Source organism: Brachionichthys hirsutus, chromosome 22 (genome assembly GCF_040956055.1).
Source record: "Brachionichthys hirsutus isolate HB-005 chromosome 22, CSIRO-AGI_Bhir_v1, whole genome shotgun sequence".
NCBI lineage: Eukaryota > Metazoa > Chordata > Actinopteri > Lophiiformes > Brachionichthyidae > Brachionichthys > Brachionichthys hirsutus.
The window spans coordinates 5,430,631-5,448,820 of NC_090918.1; the positions used below are offsets into that span (position 1 = coordinate 5,430,631).

General features: G+C 54.6%; 4 protein-coding genes across 4 annotated transcripts in view; 1 reads left to right on the forward strand and 3 right to left on the reverse strand.

Moving 5' to 3' along the window:
- Window positions 1-128: 128 nt before the first annotated feature.
- On the reverse strand, window positions 129-4,165 carry LOC137911119 (sodium- and chloride-dependent GABA transporter 2-like). Its single transcript, XM_068755537.1, has 15 exons — window positions 4,159-4,165; window positions 3,655-3,846; window positions 3,230-3,364; window positions 3,023-3,163; window positions 2,858-2,945; window positions 2,645-2,777; window positions 2,442-2,576; window positions 2,269-2,372; window positions 1,587-1,711; window positions 1,398-1,510; window positions 1,148-1,285; window positions 827-929; window positions 645-745; window positions 378-548; window positions 129-275 (listed from the first exon to the last, which is right to left on the reverse strand). The coding sequence occupies exons 1-15, from the start codon at window positions 4,163-4,165 to the stop codon at window positions 129-131; spliced, it is 1,833 nt and encodes a 610-aa protein (XP_068611638.1).
- A 353-nt stretch (window positions 4,166-4,518) lies between these two features.
- On the reverse strand, window positions 4,519-13,434 carry kdm5a (lysine demethylase 5A). The gene is made up of 28 exons (XM_068755037.1): window positions 13,288-13,434; window positions 12,744-12,821; window positions 12,470-12,592; window positions 12,213-12,383; window positions 11,880-12,095; window positions 11,732-11,810; window positions 11,566-11,657; window positions 11,326-11,484; window positions 11,123-11,242; window positions 10,880-11,038; window positions 10,624-10,805; window positions 10,393-10,555; window positions 10,190-10,309; window positions 9,916-10,110; window positions 9,530-9,836; window positions 9,282-9,432; window positions 9,021-9,141; window positions 8,753-8,929; window positions 8,490-8,668; window positions 8,278-8,416; window positions 8,007-8,190; window positions 7,385-7,944; window positions 7,144-7,302; window positions 6,921-7,049; window positions 6,691-6,838; window positions 6,357-6,577; window positions 5,792-6,268; window positions 4,519-5,400 (listed from the first exon to the last, which is right to left on the reverse strand). The coding sequence occupies exons 1-28, from the start codon at window positions 13,432-13,434 to the stop codon at window positions 5,089-5,091; spliced, it is 5,268 nt and encodes a 1,755-aa protein (XP_068611138.1). The 3' UTR covers window positions 4,519-5,088.
- A 1,515-nt stretch (window positions 13,435-14,949) lies between these two features.
- On the reverse strand, window positions 14,950-17,155 carry LOC137910646 (aldo-keto reductase family 1 member D1-like). The gene is made up of 9 exons (XM_068755021.1): window positions 17,063-17,155; window positions 16,766-16,933; window positions 16,548-16,664; window positions 16,326-16,403; window positions 15,905-16,027; window positions 15,655-15,764; window positions 15,334-15,499; window positions 15,166-15,248; window positions 14,950-15,079 (listed from the first exon to the last, which is right to left on the reverse strand). Exons 1-9 carry the CDS (start codon window positions 17,153-17,155, stop codon window positions 15,037-15,039), a joined length of 981 nt encoding a protein of 326 aa, XP_068611122.1. The 3' UTR covers window positions 14,950-15,036.
- A 229-nt stretch (window positions 17,156-17,384) lies between these two features.
- LOC137911120 (transcription intermediary factor 1-alpha-like) overlaps window positions 17,385-18,190 on the forward strand; it is a 4,927-nt gene continuing 4,121 nt past the window's right edge. Inside the window, exon 1 of the mRNA XM_068755538.1 lies at window positions 17,385-17,396. Coding sequence (XP_068611639.1) covers window positions 17,385-17,396 — 12 coding nt within the window. The remainder of the gene's footprint in view (window positions 17,397-18,190) is intronic.

Below are 18,190 nucleotides of genomic sequence, written 5' to 3' on the forward strand. Positions count from 1 at the left end.
ATCGTCCTCCTTTTACCACATTAGTGACCTGAAATGCTTCAGCGCTGTCTTCCCCACAGGCCTCTTACCTCCTGCGTCCATTTCTGTTGTGCATTAAAGTAAATTACGACGTTGCACCTCGTTGCCATTCAAAGTTCAGAGTCTTTCTCCGAGACGGGACAGTAGCCGCTTGTCGTCATGGCAACTGCCTCGGAGGCGAAGATGGCTACCAGCCTCTCTTGCTCCCTCCTGGTTTTGGGCAGCGTGTCGCACGGTTTGATGAGCAGGCGGATGCGCTGCAGAGAGGTAAAGCGGCGTCAGTGGAGTCCAGTTTAATATGGGACAAAGTTTAAGACAAGTACCAACACACAAAGGGGGGGGGGGGGGGGGGCACTGACCTCTCTGAGCGTCCCATTGGCGGTGCTGATGTTGTGAATTATCCAAGACGGGATGCAGATCATGGAGATGATTCCGAGCATCCATCCGATGGCATAACCCCACCACGGGTACACGTAGGTGTTGTTGTACTTCAGAGGGGTGTATTTGATGAGGGAGAATGCAAAGATGCCCTGGGGGGGAGGGGGGGGTGGGGTAAACACATGTAATAGTTGATAAGCGATTCATCTTCAGAGGTGGTGCCGTCACCTTTCCTCGTTTACACTCACAATGCACGAGGCTGGGGAGACGTACAGCCAGCAGTACTTGATGTAAGGGCCTGGACGGTAGCCGATCATGTCCTCGATGTTGTCGTAAAAGCGATCCACACCTGGACGAACACAGTGAAGACATTCCCCTCTTTACCTGTGGCTGAAACGCCGCAGGGATTTTCAGATAAGGCGTGTCTCACCGTAAACCCATGCGATGCAGATGGTCTCGAAAAAGGCGGTGAAGAGGATACACGTCCCGCTGGCTGCATAGTAGTCAAACAGCTGGAAGACGTACATGCCGCCCTACAGATCAATAAGTATCGGGTCATACTCTTGTTCTGGGGCGATTTCAGTGATAAAGTTTGAATGAGTTATGCTGCATATGTTTATTTTGACTTCCTGCACACAAATACAAGTTAAACCCTCTGCAGCATCTACGCCATGACCAAAAAAAACCCAGAGGGCTGTGCAGAGGTCATTCCAGGTCAACTGGCTCAGACGATTGTCTCTGCGATCCATACCTCCATCAGCATGATGAGGCCGACGCAGAAGCTGATGAAGGAGATCGCCAACAGGAAGAGCTCCCTGCGGTGTTTCCGCCGGAACACGGTGGGGTACATGTCGACCACCGATGTTGCGATGCCCTCAATTACCACAAACTGCCGGAAGAGCACAGGAACGTCGAAGACGGTGAATGGACCCTTCCGGAAAAGCTTGTCGGCTCGATTTGAGAAAAGAACAAACGACAGAAACTCTCTGGAAACTCTCTACCTGGCTGTCGAGCCCCAGGAAAATGATGGTGAGGAAGAAGAGGATAGCCCACAGCGGCGCGAAAGGCATCATGCTCACGGCGCGAGGGTAAGCGATGAAGGCCAGGCCCGGACCTGCAGAGACGGCAGACCGGTTCAGAACAACGCAGGTCAGAACGGGGCGAAACCAGAATGCAGCTCGCCGCCTCACCGGATTCTGCCACCTCAGCGATGGGAATGTTCTGCTCGTAAGACATGAAACCCAGAATCCCAAAGACGACAAATCCTGCCACAAAGCTGGTGCCGCTGTTCAGACAGCACAGCAGGAAGCAGTCCCTGGAGGGGAAGAGCCATCATGGGGGTCACAGGGGTCAGGTAAAGTGTCTTCTGGGTCTGATCCAGGAACAAATATGCATCAACTCTGATTCACGTTTACTTTTCATTGTTGGTGTTTAAAGACACAAAGAACAATCTAGAACCTTTTGGTGACGATCCATTTCGGAGGGGAATGAGCTGCTTAGTGGAGGTCTGTGCTCTCTGAGTACTTTTCTACTTTCGTATGGATAGTTAGGATTTGTTCCACGATGGATCTTTGTTCAGGATAGGAACTTTGTGCCATTAAATGTTTTTTAGTTGAAGTTGTTTTGTACTTTTTATGGCTGAATCCGGGACCAGGGTCCAATTTCGTACTTTTCCATGTGCAAATGTGTAAGAATATGACAAATAAAGATCATTTTGACCGTCAACATTTCCGTTCATTTCTCTAGAAATAAATCATATTCAGTTTGATGTTGACTCAAATCCACCAGATTTCTTCTTCTTCTCCTTCTTCTTCTTCCTGAATAAATAAACTTCAGTCGGCTACAAAACGAGTAGAAAGAGGTTCCACATACTTGTAGCAGTTGTTGTTGTATTTGTTGTAGCTTCCCAGGGCGGTGATTGATCCTAAACAGATGGCGAAGGAGAATAAGATCTGTGTGCAGGCATCCATCCACACCTGGAGTACAACACAGAGGAGTAATATAAGGAGTACTGCATTCTGTAGAGAAAGGAAACACTGCCGTACCTGAGGGTCGGCCAGTTGGCCCAGATCCGGGTACAGGTAGAACTGTATGCCGATCAGAGCACCTGGCAAGGTGAGTGCTCTGATCAGCATCACGATCAGCATCACGTAGGGGAAGGTCACAGTGAAGTAAACCACCTGCGCCAAAACACACCCATGTCAAACATCTAGAGGGGGGGGGGGGTACCTGATGCGACCGCTCCCACCTTCCCGGTGGACTTCGTCCCCTTCCAGATGCAGAAGTAGCAGAAGACCCACGCCAGCAGGAGGCACAGGGCCAGGTCCCAGTTCAGGGAGCCCATTTGATCGATGCCCGGGGAGATCCTCAGCGCTCTTCTTCTGCAGAGACAGAGAGGGAACAGCGACGGTGCTTCAATGTTTGCAGGGGAAAGACGCGTCACAAAAGAAGAAGAACTCACTCCCAGAACTCGATGACAGGAGACGTGGCGTTCGGGTTGTGTGTCTGGTTGAAGGAGGCGTTTCCCTGATGGAACTCCACGCAGTTTTCTGGGCAGGAGAATCGGAAAAATCATGAAATAAATATCAGCTGGAGTTCAGGTTTGTTTCTGAAGTGCGTTGGTTACCAGTGTTCCAGGCGTTGCTGCAGGACGACCAGGGCAGGACCCATGAAAAGGAGAAGGACAGGAAGAAGATGGCCCAGGCCAGGACTATGATGTAGTAGCAGCCCTGCAGGACGGCGATCACCTGCATCCCGTATCCGATGCCTGCAAACAGCACTTCAGTACCAGAACCAGCGGCGGCCTCTGGGTCGCCTCTGGTTCCACACCTACCTGCAAACAAGGGACTGATCTTCTTCCAGCTGGGGATGCATCCCATGCTGGTGTACTGGCCCAGCGCCACCTCCAGGAAGAATACCGGGATGCCGCAGGTAAACAGGAAGAGCAGGTAGGGGATGAGGAACGCACCTGAGGGACATGATACGCCTTTACCGGCCGGTCCCGTGTGCACAAACTTGTCATGTCATGTTTGTTTCCTGTTCGGGGTCAGTGGAGCTCAGTCCAAAGATCTACTGGAACACGCACGAGGATTGTCAGGACGCCGCTTGTGCAACCCGTCCCACTCCATTCACCCGTGGGTGACTTATTACATGTCATGTGTAAACTATCACACCTTCACATTACCAGACGGTTGAAGCAACCTTTAATGCAACACTAAAATGAACGCTACGGAGAAAGGCCACCTCCCCATCACCCACCTCCCCCGTTCCTGTAGCAGAGGTAAGGGAAGCGCCACATGTTGCCCAGTCCGACGATGGTGCCGGCGACTGACAGGAGGAATTCCATCTTGTGGGCCCATTGGCCCCGCTCCTCAATCTTCACCTCCTCTCGGGGCAGCTCCTCCTTGCTTTGCCTCGCTCCTGTGGGGAGGCTTCCTCCAGCTGTGTCTCCTGCAGGAGGGAGGAGGAGCTGCAGTTATTTTATTATATTGTAATTATACACATTATATTTACATTATTTTTCTTATCTCATATATTTATCAGGTAAGGTCTTTTTATTGTCTAATATGTGACATTTCTTGAATGTTAAATAACTTTCGCACAAAATGCAATTTAGAAATCAAATATAACTCAAATGTTCTCTATACAGTAAGACAAGACATGTATATAGAGTTAACATTAATATTCATAAATTAATATAATGGTCGGTGTAGAAAGTAAATTTCACGAAACATAAATTTGAGGGTGAAATTCCCGGCTCACCTTTCATCGCTGTGTTCTGTCTCTGGCTCTCGTCTCAGATCCGAAGTCTCTGGAGATTTGTTTGCTGCTGCTCGGGTTTTTAGTATTTAACATCAGTGGGTGGTGGTGGTGGTGGTGGGTGGATTGTAATATTAAACTTCAGCCAGCCTCCAATTTCAAAGAAGTACATCAGAATGAATTCTAATCCCGCAGTGTTTCAATATTTGCATAAAAATCACATTTCAGTTGCAACTGAGGAAAACTACCAGAAAGAAGCCCCGCCCCCTTCTAAATGAGCTCAATGAGTAACGCAGGAAGTGGAAAGCTTAACTCGACATTAACCGAGCCGACCCAGGAAAAAATATCACAATCAAGTCGTTTGACTAGGAATAGTTTATTAAAGGTGAGAAAACAAACAAACAAACAAAAACAAAAAAAAAGGCAGTTTATTTTTTTTTATTCCTTAAAATTATGTACATTATAAATAATTCTGCTACAGTACAACCGTTTATGTTTGCTAGCCCGGAGTCCTACAGGGTGAGATGTTACGTTATGAGAAGATACAGAGGGAAGAAGGGAAGTGGTCCAGGACACGCTGGGGGGGGGCGCTTTAAATCTGCCTGGAGGCAGAGACCTTTGTGAGGAAGCGCTCAGAAAAACGCCCGGTGGCGGTTTCTCGGACCGCCAACGTCTTGTCGGTGTTCCAGCAACCCGATCTTTGTGGTCATCGCTAACGGGACGGGAGGACTCGTCTTCATCGTCCAGATGGAACTTGTCTTTTTTTTTTTTGTCCAGGCAGGTACACGACGAACCAAGTCATTGACGATGGGCGATGCTGCCCTCTGATTGCTGTACAGTCCACGGGCCGAGAGCCGCGCCGCGCCGCGCCGGCCTGGACGCCCGGCGCTCCTCTCGTGAGCTTTCAGCGCCCCGGGCCACGGGGTCGTCACGCTAACTCCCCTGCTGGGGCTCCTGCTGATGTGAAGGTGTTGGGTTCAGATGAGAGGCGGCGGGCGCGCGAGCCCACGAGGCCACGAGCGGCGGCGGCGGCGGCAGCATGCTACCGCCGCACAACGACGTGGACAACACCACCACGCTCTCCTCGGCGACCTCCTCTATGGTCATCCCGCCGACGCCGCCGGCGGCTTTCCGCGAGCAGTCCGTGCAGATGTAGTCTTCGTTCTCGGCCATTTCGCAGGACACGCCCACGCACACCTGGTGGAACCACTCGTCGCAGCCGCCGTCGCACTGCACCCAATCCACCTGGGAATAACAAGACCACGTCGTCAAAGCCTCGCGTGAGCATCAAACGCACCCCCCCGAGGACTCCGCCCACAAAGACGCAAGCCGACCCAGTTCCTCCGCTGCGATTGGCCGGCCACTGATTGAAGTGGATAGACGGCGTTTCGCTGTTAATCGGTAACGCGCATCGCTCTCAGGTGTTCCGTTCCTGCTGAACTCGCGTTCGTCATTAACTCGCGAATGAGACGGCCGCGCGTCTGCCGTTTCCACGGCGACCAACGTGACGCAGCAGCGAGTCCAACAGGGCGTCCAGCTGGAATCCGACATTGAAGGCGCGCGGTGGGACGACGGTCACCTCGTCTTTGCAGGATGACGGTTTCACGCTAACGAGAATCCGACGTCGGGCCCTCACCTTGTCTTTGCAGGGTCGTTGGCAGTTTTTGGCGGCGCACACGGCGTTCTCGTCGTTGGAGTCCTCGGCCCCGGACCAGTCGTACTTGGAGGGAATGTCGAGGATCTTCTTCTCCTTCCTCTTCTCCAGACCGTCCCTGACGGCGCCCGCCTTCGCCGCCGCCCTCTCCTTCCTCTTCCTCTCCTTCTCCTCCTTGGCTATCCGTTTGGCCAGCTGCTTCATCTCCCGGTTTTTGTCCAGGTTGAGTTTGAGTTTCTTCTTCTTGGATTTGCCGCAGAGACCGAGTTCCAGGCCGACCGTTTTCAGATCTTTGGACTTGGCTGGCCGCGCGTCGCCCGCCGCCGCCGCCGCCGACCCGACGACGGCCGCCGCCATCAGCATGTGGTGATGCTCCGCCCTTTCCAGCTTCCGCTTCCTCTTCTTCTCTGAATCTTTGAGCTTCATCTTCAGAGGCCTCTCCATCAGGGCGTCGTCAGGCTGTAGAAAGGGAACAGAGGACGAGATGAGGATCTGCCCCCCCCCCCCCCCCCCCATCCGACTGATTCAAAGCCCCACCCCCCCCTACCTCCAGGACTTGGAGGAACTTCTCCTCAGAGGGGGGGTGCGTGGCCTGCAGGATCCTCCAGATGTGCTGCGTCTCATCCAGAGACACCTCCAGCAGGTCTCCCAGCATCATCAGCTCCTCCATCTGGGCCTTCGCCTGGGGGGACAGCTCGAGCACCGGCGGCTCCAGGCTGCGAGGCACGAGGGGGGTCTTCCTGGGCTGCTTCCTGGGCGTGGCCACGTCTGAAACGCAACGTTAGCGGCATTAAAGGACCAAAAGGAATTTTACCTGCGAGGAAGGAGAAGCGGAAAACAGAAGCGTGGGTCCTTTGGGGGGGGCTGAAACGTGGCCTCACTTTGCACGCAGGACTTGGAAGCCGAGGAGTAGGCGTGTTCGGCGCAGAAGGAGGGCGTGGCGGCCGGCCACATGTGGCTGACCACTTCCTCAGACTTGACGGGGATCTCCTCGTCGCAGAACAAATACGGTTTCACCTCGCCGGGGTCCTGCAAGCAAACCAGAGAGCGGCAGTGGGACAGGAAGTCCTGCAACTGGGATGCCACGGCTCGCCGCCGCCGCCTCGCACACCTTCACGTCGTAGCCGTAAGTCTCCCGGACGTCCTCGTCCGAGTCCGTCTCCTCGTCGTCGTAGTCCGCGGCCCGGCGGGGCGACGCGGCTCTGCTGAAGCCCGACTGCTGAAACGTTTGGATGTGTCCCTGAAGACGAGACGCCCGCCGGGCGACATCAGTCGCGCTCGGAACACGAGTCAAACGCCGCGGCGCCGAAGAGAGACGGAAAACAAAGACCGACCTGCAGGTCAGGGTTGGCGGCGGCCTTCTGTAACTCGGCGTTGATGATCTTCTCCGTCTTCTCCCTCGCCGCCTGCTCCACCATGCGCTGGCTCAGCACGGACAGCTTCGCCAGCGCCGAGGACAGCTCGTCGGTGGCGAGCGCCCGCCGCGCCCGGTCCTGGGATCAGTCAGAGCGGTGAGGACGGGACAAAAAACAAAAACACAAAGAAGCTGCGGCGGGCGACGCCCCCTTTGCGTACCTGCCAGCTCATCGCCCTCTCCGTCAGACACTGGAGCGCTTCTCCTTCGGGCAGACGCACCGGCAGCTTCTGCAGAGACACCAGCAGAGACAAGATGGTCTCCAGCCGCGGCCTCCTCGACCGCTGGCACAGCGGACACAGGAACTTGGCGTCCTTGCCGTTGCTCTGCCAGCCGGCGCCCGGCTTCTTCTGGGGCCCCGCCTTGGGCAGGGGGACGCAGGCGCTGTGGAACCAGTCCCTGCACAGCTCGCACTGCAGCATGAAGCCGCCGGCCGTCTTCCGACACAGGCAGAACTTCACCTCCTCGATGCGGTCCGCCATGGCCATCTTGGCGAGGTTGGCGGCGCGGAGCGCGTGGACGGACTCCACCTCTTTGCGCTCCTTGGCTTTGAAGGCGGCCACGACGACGGGAGGGTCCCGCGCCTCCTCCGGGCTCTCCTCCAGGTCGCTCAGGGCCTCCGGGTCAAAGCCGCCGCGCTCCTTCTCCATGAGCTCTTTCACTCGCTTCCTCTTGCTCTTGCTGTTGCCATAGATACCGACGTCCACGCGGGGCTGAGCACCTGCCGGGAGCAGCGAACAGGTGAAAACGAACTGTTCGTATGATGGCGGCGGCGGCGGCGGCCCACCTGCAGCAGCGTGTACGTGGAGTTCTTCTTGAGGAAGGTGCGGCCGGTTCTCTCCCGCCACGCCCGGGCTGACGCCACCTGAGACTCCACCTGGGCCAGCGGGTCGAGCCGGACGGGGATGGAGCGCCCCCGGGCCAGCAGGCTCTCCAGCTGCTCCAGGTAGGCGTAGCTGCTGCCGCTCTGGGCGGGGACAGACGGGAGGAGAACCCGTTGAGACGGCGAGACGCCGAGCGGAGTCCGGCGGCCGCGCGGCGCAACGCCGGCTACCTGAATGGCCTCCACCTTCGCCGTCCAATCCTTCGCCTTCTGCAGGGCCTCGCGGAGAGCCAAGATGTTGGGCAGGTACGCCGGGATGTTCCGGGCTTCCAGCACGACGCTCTCCAGGGTCGCCATGCCGTGTCGAGGCCTGAGGGGGGGGGGGGGGGGCGGTCAGTCGGCGGACGCCGTCCCCGCGGGACGCTCGGAAGCTGCAGCCTCACCTGGCCTGCAGGCAGGCGCGGGCTTTGTCCTCCCATCTCTCGGACACGGTGAGGATCTCCTGCAGCTCGGCCATCGCCTTCTCCACGGCGTGGTGCGGCGCCAGGCCCACGCCGGAGTCGATCAGCCGCTTCATCAGCTCCAGCGTGACGCGGTGAGGCTCGGCCAGAGTGACGCGCACCTGCGACGCGGCACAGAGAGGACCTGAAGCCGCGGAGGCTCGGGGCGGCCGGCGCACCCGGGCTCCGCCTCCCGAGCGCTTTACCTCGTCCAGCCAGCGGGCCTGCTGGAGCTCCTGCTTCAGCCGCGGCAGCTCCGGCAGCTCGACGTCCAGGCCGCCGCCCAGGTCCAGCAGCGCCTGCAGCTTGGAAGAGTCGGGCATCTCGTCCGAGAGCGCCACCTGGGCCCGCTCGTGGAAGTCCTCCACGTTCTCCAGCAGCTCCTGGGAGCGAATGAGAAGTAGCGCTGAGGTCTAATCTGGACCGGCGAGGGGAGGGGGGGCGAGCAGAGGGGAGGGGGGGGGGGGTACTTGCTTTGACTTGTCGAGCCTGCCCGATGATGCAGGGGAGTCTGCAGAGCTGCTCCACGAAGGCCTTGAGCTCGTCCACCGTCAGCTTGGAGCAGCTCCGGCTGCTCTCGGAGCGCAAACGGCTGCTGGAAAGAGGCAAAAGTGTGACGCGAGGCTCGGCGCCGCCGCCTCAGGTACGGACGCTCCAAAGTCCCTGGAAGCCGTTCCCGAGATGTCCCGGGTCCCGGGAGGGACGGACATGCGGGACGGGACGCTCTGCACTAACCTGTGTCTCTGCTTGCGGCTGAGCAGCAGCTGCGCGACGGACGAGCACGTCTCCGCCTCTTTGACCATCTCCCTCAGGCGACGGAACAGCGCCTTCTCGGGATACTTCCTGTCCTCGGCGTCCTCCAGCAGCACCTTGAGCTCGATGAGATCTGCCGGGTGCGTAGGACAAGAGCCGATTGGTTCGAACGCGAAACAGGGGGGGGAAAAGCGGCGCGACATTCCGCAGCGGCGCTCCCGGCGTGAAACCTTTCTTGTTCTTCTGGTCGGCGGCCAAGGCCTCGCCGACCCGCTTGGACCAGGTGTCGTACGACTGGGCCCGGGTCTTCACCCCGTACAGCATGGCAGGAAACTCCTCCAGGTCGTAGCGGTAGCGGAGACACTTGTCCCCGAGGGGACAGTCACAGAGCTCCGCTGCGTGGTGGAGACACACCAGCCGGTCGGGGCTGCAGGAGCAGGTCACCGCCGACAGGAAGCACGTCGTCTTACACTTGTGACACTGACGCTCATCGTCGGGCAGAAGCTCGAACACCTCCTGCTCGCAGGACAGCACCCCCTGCAGGCGGGGAGGAGAAAGAGGCGGCGCTTACACCCCGCCCCCCCCGAACGACGGGCGGCGTTAATCCGAGACTCACCGACGCCTGGACAGCCCGCCGGAGCGCCGCCTCCTCCTCCATCATGTCCCCCACCTCCTTGAAGACGGCCGCGGCGAGCTCCACGTCGAGGCTCTCCGGATCGGCGGCCATCTTGCACAGCAGCTCCTCGTGGGAGAAGACGCAGTAGCGGCGGAGGCGGCGGTAATGCGCCACGCACTGGCGCCCCACGGGCAACTGGGGGGAGAGCGGCGCGTGAGAGGCGAACCGCCGGTGGAAACGGAAGCGGGGGGGGGGGGGTCGGCGTTCGCTTTACCCAGTCGGCGGTGCAGAAATTAACGGCCTCGGCGAAGTTGTAGCCCTGGTTGAAGCCGCTGTGGTACGCCCGGGGGAAGGTCACCACGAACTCCCCGGCACACTGATTGGTCCTGAACACCTGGGGAGATCAGGCGCACACGCGCGTCAGACGTGACGCCCCCGGCGCCGCCCCCCCGGGTGAGGAACGCCGGGGCTACGTACGGGAACGCCGTGCTCCATCAGCACGTTGGGGTTCATGATGGTGACCAGCTGATGGAGGAGGTCGGGCTGCGAGTCGAACAGCTCCGGGGCCAGCTTCTTCATCACGGCCTCCAGCTGCTCCGCCGCCGAGGCCGGCACGCCGTACCACGTCTTGGGCTCGCCCCTGGGGGGGGGGGGGCAGAGTGAAACGGGCCGCGCTGAAGTCCCGGGGCGCCGCTCGCGCCGTCTCACCAGTGCAGGAAGTTGATGGAGTAGCTCCAGTGATCCTCGATGTGCCAGCAGAAGGAGGAGAAGCACATCCCCACGTAGAGCCAGGGCACCTTCATGCCGGAGATGTCCACGTTGATGTGGGCGAGCACCGACTGCTCCAGCACCGGCATGTTGTTCAGGTTCCAGCCGGAGCCGGCGTACTCCTAACGGGACGGGGGGAACGGGAGCGTTTCATTTCCCCTTCCCGGACGATCGGACGCGACGGGCGGTTGCGCACCTCTTCGTCTCCGAGGAGCCGCCTCCTCCCGTCCCGGACGGGAAAGCCGCTGCCCACGTCCTTGGAGCTGATGTCGGCGCCGTACTCCACGATGACGTCCTCCTCGATGCTGCTGACCAGGCGCCAGAACTCTTTCTCCACCAGCTCCGTTGGGACCATCTGAGGGGCGAACAGGGGGGGACGGGGACGGTGAGCCCGGGCGCTAGCGGCTAACGGGCGGTTAGCCGGGCGGATGCTACGCACGTGGACGGGCATGTTGAAATAGTCGGACTTGAACTGGTCGGCCATTTCTCCGAAGCTCTGGAGGCTGTACTCCCTCACCGCCTGCTCGAAGCCGAACGCCTCCCGGGGCTTGCTGCACTCCTGCGAGGGAAGACACACGCGGCGTGGGACGGGCGGCGGCGTCCGGAGGGCCAAACGCGAACACGAGCCCTTTCGAGACGTACCTCGGCGACGCACTTCGGGCAGCGCCAGTCCCCCTTGGGGACGTCCTGCAGGGGCGGGATCAGGCAGAAGGTGTGGTAGCTGTCGTCGCAGCCGTCGCACAGCAGGAGGCGGTCCTCTTCGTCGCCGCGGCCGCACACCAGGCAGAGGTAGAGGTCGATCTGGGCGCCGTCGGAGGACACAATCAGTTTCATCGGCCACCCCCGCCACCCCCCCCCAAAGAAAAGAGAGCTGGTGCTCACAAAGTTGACGTCCAGGGCCTCCTTGCGTGGCCGCATCTTGATGGCGAAGGCCTGGGCTTTGAGGTAGCGCTGCTTCCTGCTGAAGCCGTCATCTAACGGGACGGAAGACAAGCGCCGTGTCCAGACGGGGACGGTCCAGACGGGGACGGTTCCAGCGATTACTCACCCGCTGATACGAACTCCAGGCCGACCATTTTGGGGCCGGTGCTGAACACCCTCAGGCCTTTTGGCTCCTTGTTCTCCCTCTGGGTAAACAGCAGCAGAGCGTGAACGACGATCCTGCATCCGGATCACTTCCTCCTCTCGCCTCTTACCTCCGACTTCAGACGCCTGGAGCGTCTCTCAGGCAGAGGCCGCTGTTTGGCGTGCATCCCATCCCCCTCCCCGTCCCCGTCCCCCTCCCCGTCCCTCTCCTCCTCCTCCTCCTCCTCCTCATCCTGGTCCTCGTCCTCGTCCTCCAGCGCCTCCTCACCCACGCCCTCCTCCAGTTCGTCCCCATCGTCCCCTTCTTCGTACAGCTGCTGGACGCCCTGGCAGGGGGGGGGGGGGGGGATTACAACGTGAGCGTTTTGAATAAACTGGGAGGAGCCAGTCGCTTCAGGATTGTTAACCCCGTGGCTGCTGAACGTCGTTACGGCGCCGCTTACCGTCAGCGTGGCCCCGGACTGGAAGAGCTCATACGGATAAAGGATCCTCTCGTAATGCGAGCGCAGCAGCGTGCCGGTGCCCTTCCCGGGCGGGAAGCCCATTCGGCCGGCCACCTTGGACCATCGCTTCTCTTTGCACGCCGTCTCGAAGCCGCCCTCCGACGACACAATCTGCAACACACGAGTGTCTTCCGAGTTTGTCTTCGTCCAAAGGCGAGTAAGAAACACGACTCGTGAAAGAGGCGATCTGGCTGCACCTTGCTGAGCTGGTAGAGGTCCAAGACCTTCCGCTCCACATGGGGGAAACGGACCTTGGATCCCTGGAGCTCCCAGAACTTTGCGATTTGATCCAGAAAGTTGAGCTTAACGCGAGTGAGGGCCTGGGCAGAGAGAGAGAGAGAGAGAGAGAGAGAGAGAAGATCACATCTGCATGCTCGGCTCCTTTCAAAGGAAAACAACAAAGCCTTTGTGCAACCCGATCCGCGTGGAGGAAGGACGCGGGTCCCGGCGGGTCGTCTTCATCAAACTCACCTCGAGCTCATTCAGCCGCTGCACTCGAGGGGTGAAGCGGAAGCTGCGAACGTCGCAGGCAAACGGAGGCTGCCAGTCCTGAGGGGAAGGAAAAACAAAGCGATTAAGGAGCGCCCGCCGTCTCCTCCGGGATGAAGGGGATAGAAACGCCATCCGGAGCGGGCTCAGGGGGAAAGCGGTCCACGACGTGACAGAAGGGACAACCTGTCCCACTTCAGGAAAAGCGGGACAGCCATTCATTTCAGAACACGCGCGCATTTATCACTAAAAATAAGTTGTGCCGTTTTGGATTACTTGATGTCATCTTTCTGGCCGGAACAAACCGAGACGTGCGTCATGGACGCTTTGACAAATGTGTGACGTCATCTTGTGTGAAACGGAGGGACTAAAGATGCCAACAAAAGGTCCTCGGGTCAGTTTAAGTGTCCCCGAAGGACACTTGTTTGTCCGAAAGTCGGAATTGTTTGCCGAGACAGGCCTGCTCCGTGGGGGGGCGGGGAGAACAGTCATATTTCCCCTGTCTAACACAAGCTGTGGGCTTTACCTCCGGGGGCCGGATCTTGCAGATGCCCGTTTTCTCTGCGATGGGTCTGATCTTGTTGATGAATCCCAAAGGATCAGAGAAATCCTCCCAACTCGGCTCAAACACCGGGCACTCGGGGGGAGGGACGAACTCGGCAAAGGCGGACATGTTGTGGTCTCGGTGGGAAAAAAAACAAAATAAAATAGTCTCCAAAATAATAGATCTCCCTCTTTTGTTTAGAGAATCCACACAGCAGGTCTCAAGAGTCCATGATTATTCCCAATGAATTCCATCCATCCCGATTGTTCAGCTCTCCAAACGCGCATCGTCTCATCGTGATCTGGTTTTAAAAAACGAATCCGAACATCGAGCAACAGGCGCTGTCAACGCTTCCCCGTCGTCCACAAGCATCGGGCCGGGCCCCAGCCCGGGGGGGAGGGTGTCCGTCTTCTCCGCCGCTCCCCTACCTGGGACGGAGGGCAGAGCCAACCCGAAGCGCCATCGGTCTCTCTCGAAGCTTCGAGCTAAGGCCGACCGCAAAATCCGAAAGGAAACTTCCAAACACAAAATAATCCGGCTTTCAGCGCTGGCTCCGATATTATGCTACGCAAGCTAACGTTGCTATTGCTATTGCTACGTACGCGGCATTTCCAACAAAGTTCCTGTAGCGAGCCGCCAAGCTAGCGAATAGAATCACGCTCATTTGTTCGGTTCCCCCCAAAGAAACATTTACGCCTAATTAGCATTTGATCGCAGCCAAACGGGGCAGCGACGCGGAGGATGCTAATGGCAGCAGTCGCAGCATTGCTGCTTGTTGTCTTCACCCCATGCAGCGACTCCCATTCATTTGGAGCGCTTATAGAAAACTAGCGTTAAGCTAATTTCAGTAGCTAAAATCAGCTTAGCTTTACCGCTAACCATTGCGCAGCTAATATTGACGCTAGCTTAGAAAGTCGATCCGAGCTGGACTGTCCGCCATGGTTTGAGGCGTTCAATCGGAATCGCGGAAAATAAAATATATTGTCCTTTTTGCTTTGCTTCTACCGACTGTCATTCCCCGTATAATTTTACGTCGTCGGAAGGTATTGTAGGCGCGTTTGCTAAAGTGCTAGCTGTAACTAGCAAGGTTGGAAGACCTGTTATGATACCTTCAGGGACACTCGGATATATTTTACTACTTCCGAGATCGCAGGTTTTAAAAATATCATCGACATTTTTAGTAATAATCCAGTGAAATTGACACCCTGATAATAAGGTACTTGTTGTAATTGAAGATACAACTGATTTATGGTTTTATTGTCTTCTCAGTATGGCTGTAATTTAAATGTCTCGTTTGCTTGACATGTGCAGTGCCTTTATGGCGGTATTATTAATCCTAACATCTGGACGCAGCAAATTACGACTCTATTTCAAATGTCATTCATAAATATGTATATTCATAACAATGCCAGCTCTATTATTGCCATTGTTTTATGCATTTTTCAGTCATGCGGAATCCTTGTCAGATTAAAAAGTCTTTAGGATTCATTTTTTTCACATTGTCTTTGAATCAACCTCAAAGATAAACGATGGAAAGAAATGGGTCAAAAAAAAATCTATTTATTTATTTTTCCAAAGTTGGATTTAATCAACAAAGTAAAATAAAACGATATATCAGAAATATACCATAAAATTTACAATAATTGCGCAATAACATGATTTAAAGTTACAGTTTAAAATCCTGTAAAAGCAAGTCTGCGAACATACATGAAGTCTTGACACGTGTGGCGTCTAGTACTCATCATGAAATGGGTACTCTGGATGATCTGACCACCTGTTGATATCAGTAAATAGAATTGGAGGACTCCCTTTTCATTACAGGAACAGACTGTAAATGTCACATTTACGCACTACACTCACATGAGGAGTTCAACAAATCGAACGTTGGTGTTCAAACCTTCGATCGCCTTCATCTCGTCCTCGGAGAGAGAGAAGTCAAATATCTGTTGAACAGGACGGCACATGTAAAGACACACTCGCGGGGCCATCCGGATCATGCTGTGTGAAACGGATCCCACGCAAACGCACCTGGAAGTTCTCTTTTATGCGGGCGGGGCTGAAGCTCTTCGGGATGACGACCACGCCTCTCTGCACGTTGAACCTCAGGGACACCTGGGCGGTGGTCTTGTTATACTTTTTACCAAGTGATTTCAGGAGCTCGTCTTCTAACAGCGGGGGGCTTTTTATGTTTACCCTGTATCAACGATGTAGCGCACAGCGTTTTGGGTTTTATTTTAGTGAATGCCAAATGGAAACACTGGAAGAAGGCTATCAGAGGTCAGGGCCCGTTTTACGACGATTAGTTGAACGTTAACTGAATGTCAGTGAGAGTTCATTACTTTCACATACCAAGATTCATCTCTGGATGTTCCCAAAGGGCTGAAACCAACAATGATTATACCTTTCTGCTGGCAATACTCCAGCAACTTTGGCTGAGTGAAATACGGGTGGCATTCAACCTGCAGTCAAAAAATAAAAAGAACATTTAATTCAATTTGTTTGGTAAAATTCACTGGCTTTGGGGCATTTCAGTGTCCCGGCAGGTCACCATGTCTGTTTTAATTTCAATTTGCCTGAATTATTCTTCACCTATCTTTACCTGGTTTGACACAGGTCTGTGTTTGAGCCCAGGTTTGTTCAGGATCAACTCCAGTTGTCGCTTGTTGAAGTTGGACACGCCGAGAGACTTCACTAGTCCGGCGTCTTTGCAAGCTTCCAAAGCCTGCAGTTAAAAAACAGAATGGCAGGCAGCACCACGGAAGACTCTGGACTTTGAACAAAAGGTGTAATAAATGCACAATGCAGTTTTACTACCAAGGCTTTTATTATTCCTGACCTTCAGCATGTCTCTAAATAAACATCCAGTACCATCTACCTGTTTCTGAATGCTACACTGGTTGCTAGGAAATCTGAAACTAATACACATTTAAAATAAAGGCTTGATAATTTGCTTTAGATTGTTTTACCCCTAATATGAGATCAGAACTTTAAACGTTTGAACAGAACGTAGAACGTCTCACCTCCCATGTGGCACAGAGATCCGTCTCATGATAGATGTACTTCCCATTCTCATCTTTGGGGTAAAATGTGTCTCCTGGCTTTGGGGTATGATAATATTCAGTGGAGTTAAACGACTTTTCACTAATTAACAGCTTTGAGCGCTGATCCAGTTGCATAAACGACAATGCTTTACCCGTTTCAGGGCTTTCAACCGGCATCTTTCTTAATGTGACATTAAATACCTTGAAGGCTATGGGCATTTCAACAATGTAGAGGTCAACATAGTCCAGCCGCAGTGTCTTTAAGGATCGCTCCAAAGTCGGTCGCACCAATTCCGGCGGATGAAATGTGTTCCAGAGCTGCATGATCAGTGCAAATAATAAGATGCCAGCTGTTACACAAGTCTCACGGTCACTTCAAAGCTTACAGCGGGGTCATGGCAATCTCGCCGCGGCCGAACCTTTCCACAGTAGAAAATGTCCTTTCTCGTTACCGTCCCGTCTGCAATTTTGTCTCTTATAGCCTGTCCCACCTCATGCTCGTTGAAATACACCAAAGCCCCATCGATGTGCCTGTATCCTGCTTCAATGGCCACTTTGACTGCTTCATATGCGGTTCCTTTTGGAGTCTGTCAAAACGCAAAAATGTGTTTAAAAGCAAAACATGCAAAAAAAAAAAAATGAAAATATATCTGTAAATTGCAACTGTGATATTCGATTATGTCCCATCATTAATCTGCGTGTATAATGTGTCCTACCGTGCGGGGGTCCCCATAAGTCCCCAGTCCTATTAAGGGCATGCTGTTTCCATCATTCTGAGTAATGGAATGCTTCTTAGCTGTCAGATCCATCTTCAAAGACGAACTTCTGCGATCTAACGTCTCTTCTCTTAATTTCAAGCGTCACCCTGAATAGACGATCCAAAACAGGGTTCAAAAGTTGGTCCAGACGCACTTTGAACCGCATCCCAGTCTCCAGTCAGGTGGAAAGAGACTCCTCCCACACTCTGATTCCCGAAACCTACTATGGTGAAGTCAAATCACACCCTACTATACCTCTGATTGGCTGATACATGTCGCCATGGTTAATTGGGTTGGTTAGATTTAGCATAGTGGAGTGATGATTGAAGCAGAAGGAAAATGGGGCGGATTCTGGCGTCGCCATAGTAGTTCTCGTAATGTCGAATTTCCAAACGAATTCGCAAATAATGACGAAACCCGTCCCGTCTGTCGCATTCGCGTAAACATAATTTTAATATATTACGTATTGGATTAAAATGTCTACGTAAAGCTTATGTTACCAAACCATAGTAAAAATAAATAAATGTTGATTTCTAAACTCTGAAAGGTAGTTTGTCCTCAACCGGACACTGTAGCGCAAGTAAAAAAAAAACACCGCAGGGGCTCCTGGGAAAAATATAGTCTGTGTTTTTAGAGCAAAGCCTCAGGTCGATAGATGTTCTCTGTTCCCGTGAACATAAACGCTTCGTGAAGATAATACTATGCGTGTAGCGCGATAGTAAAAGCGGTTTTATGTTTAACGTTTGCTTGCTTATAAAACGAACGAACACAAGACGGCGAGTTTATAGCGCTGTCGTTACTAGCGTCATAAGCGTCAAGGATAGCTTCGGTTGCTAATTTAGCTTCTGTAGCTAAACCGCTATCCTGTAGCTAGGTGAACAGTTTCACTACGTCCGAAGATCCGCGTCTTAAAATATTACACGGGAAAATCCAAGTACTTGTACCCCCCTTTCTGGCTGCCTGATCGCGATGCATGCTAGGCTAACGTTATCCTTTGTTTCCGGTTGAAATGCTAAATTGATCGACTGGAAAAGGAACGCGTAAAAAAAAAGGACCCCCCCCCCCCCCCCCCCCATAAAAAAAGAA

Excerpts from the sequence above, each read along its gene's own strand:
- LOC137911119 (XM_068755537.1), bottom strand. Across the intron at positions 3,365-3,654 it reads CTGCTACAGGAACGGGGGAG|GTGCGTTCCTCATCCCCTAC; the intron begins GTGGGTGATGGG and ends CATGTCCCTCAG. Across the intron at positions 2,577-2,644 it reads GGACGAAGTCCACCGGGAAG|GTGGTTTACTTCACTGTGAC; the intron begins GTGGGAGCGGTC and ends GTTTTGGCGCAG.
- kdm5a (XM_068755037.1), bottom strand. The coding sequence starts at position 13,434 with ATGTCCGCCTTTGCCGAGTTCGTCCCTCCCCCCGAGTGCCCGGTGTTT. Across the intron at positions 12,096-12,212 it reads AGTCCGGGGCCACGCTGACG|GGCGTCCAGCAGCTGTACGA; the intron begins GTAAGCGGCGCC and ends CCCCCCTGCCAG. Across the intron at positions 10,111-10,189 it reads ATTTCTGCACCGCCGACTGG|TTGCCCGTGGGGCGCCAGTG; the intron begins GTAAAGCGAACG and ends CTCTCCCCCCAG.
- LOC137910646 (XM_068755021.1), bottom strand. The coding sequence starts at position 17,155 with ATGGATCTGACAGCTAAGAAGCATTCCATTACTCAGAATGATGGAAAC. Across the intron at positions 16,665-16,765 it reads ACATTTTCTACTGTGGAAAG|CTCTGGAACACATTTCATCC; the intron begins GTTCGGCCGCGG and ends CTGATCATGCAG. Across the intron at positions 16,028-16,325 it reads ATCTCTGTGCCACATGGGAG|GCTTTGGAAGCTTGCAAAGA; the intron begins GTGAGACGTTCT and ends TTTTAACTGCAG.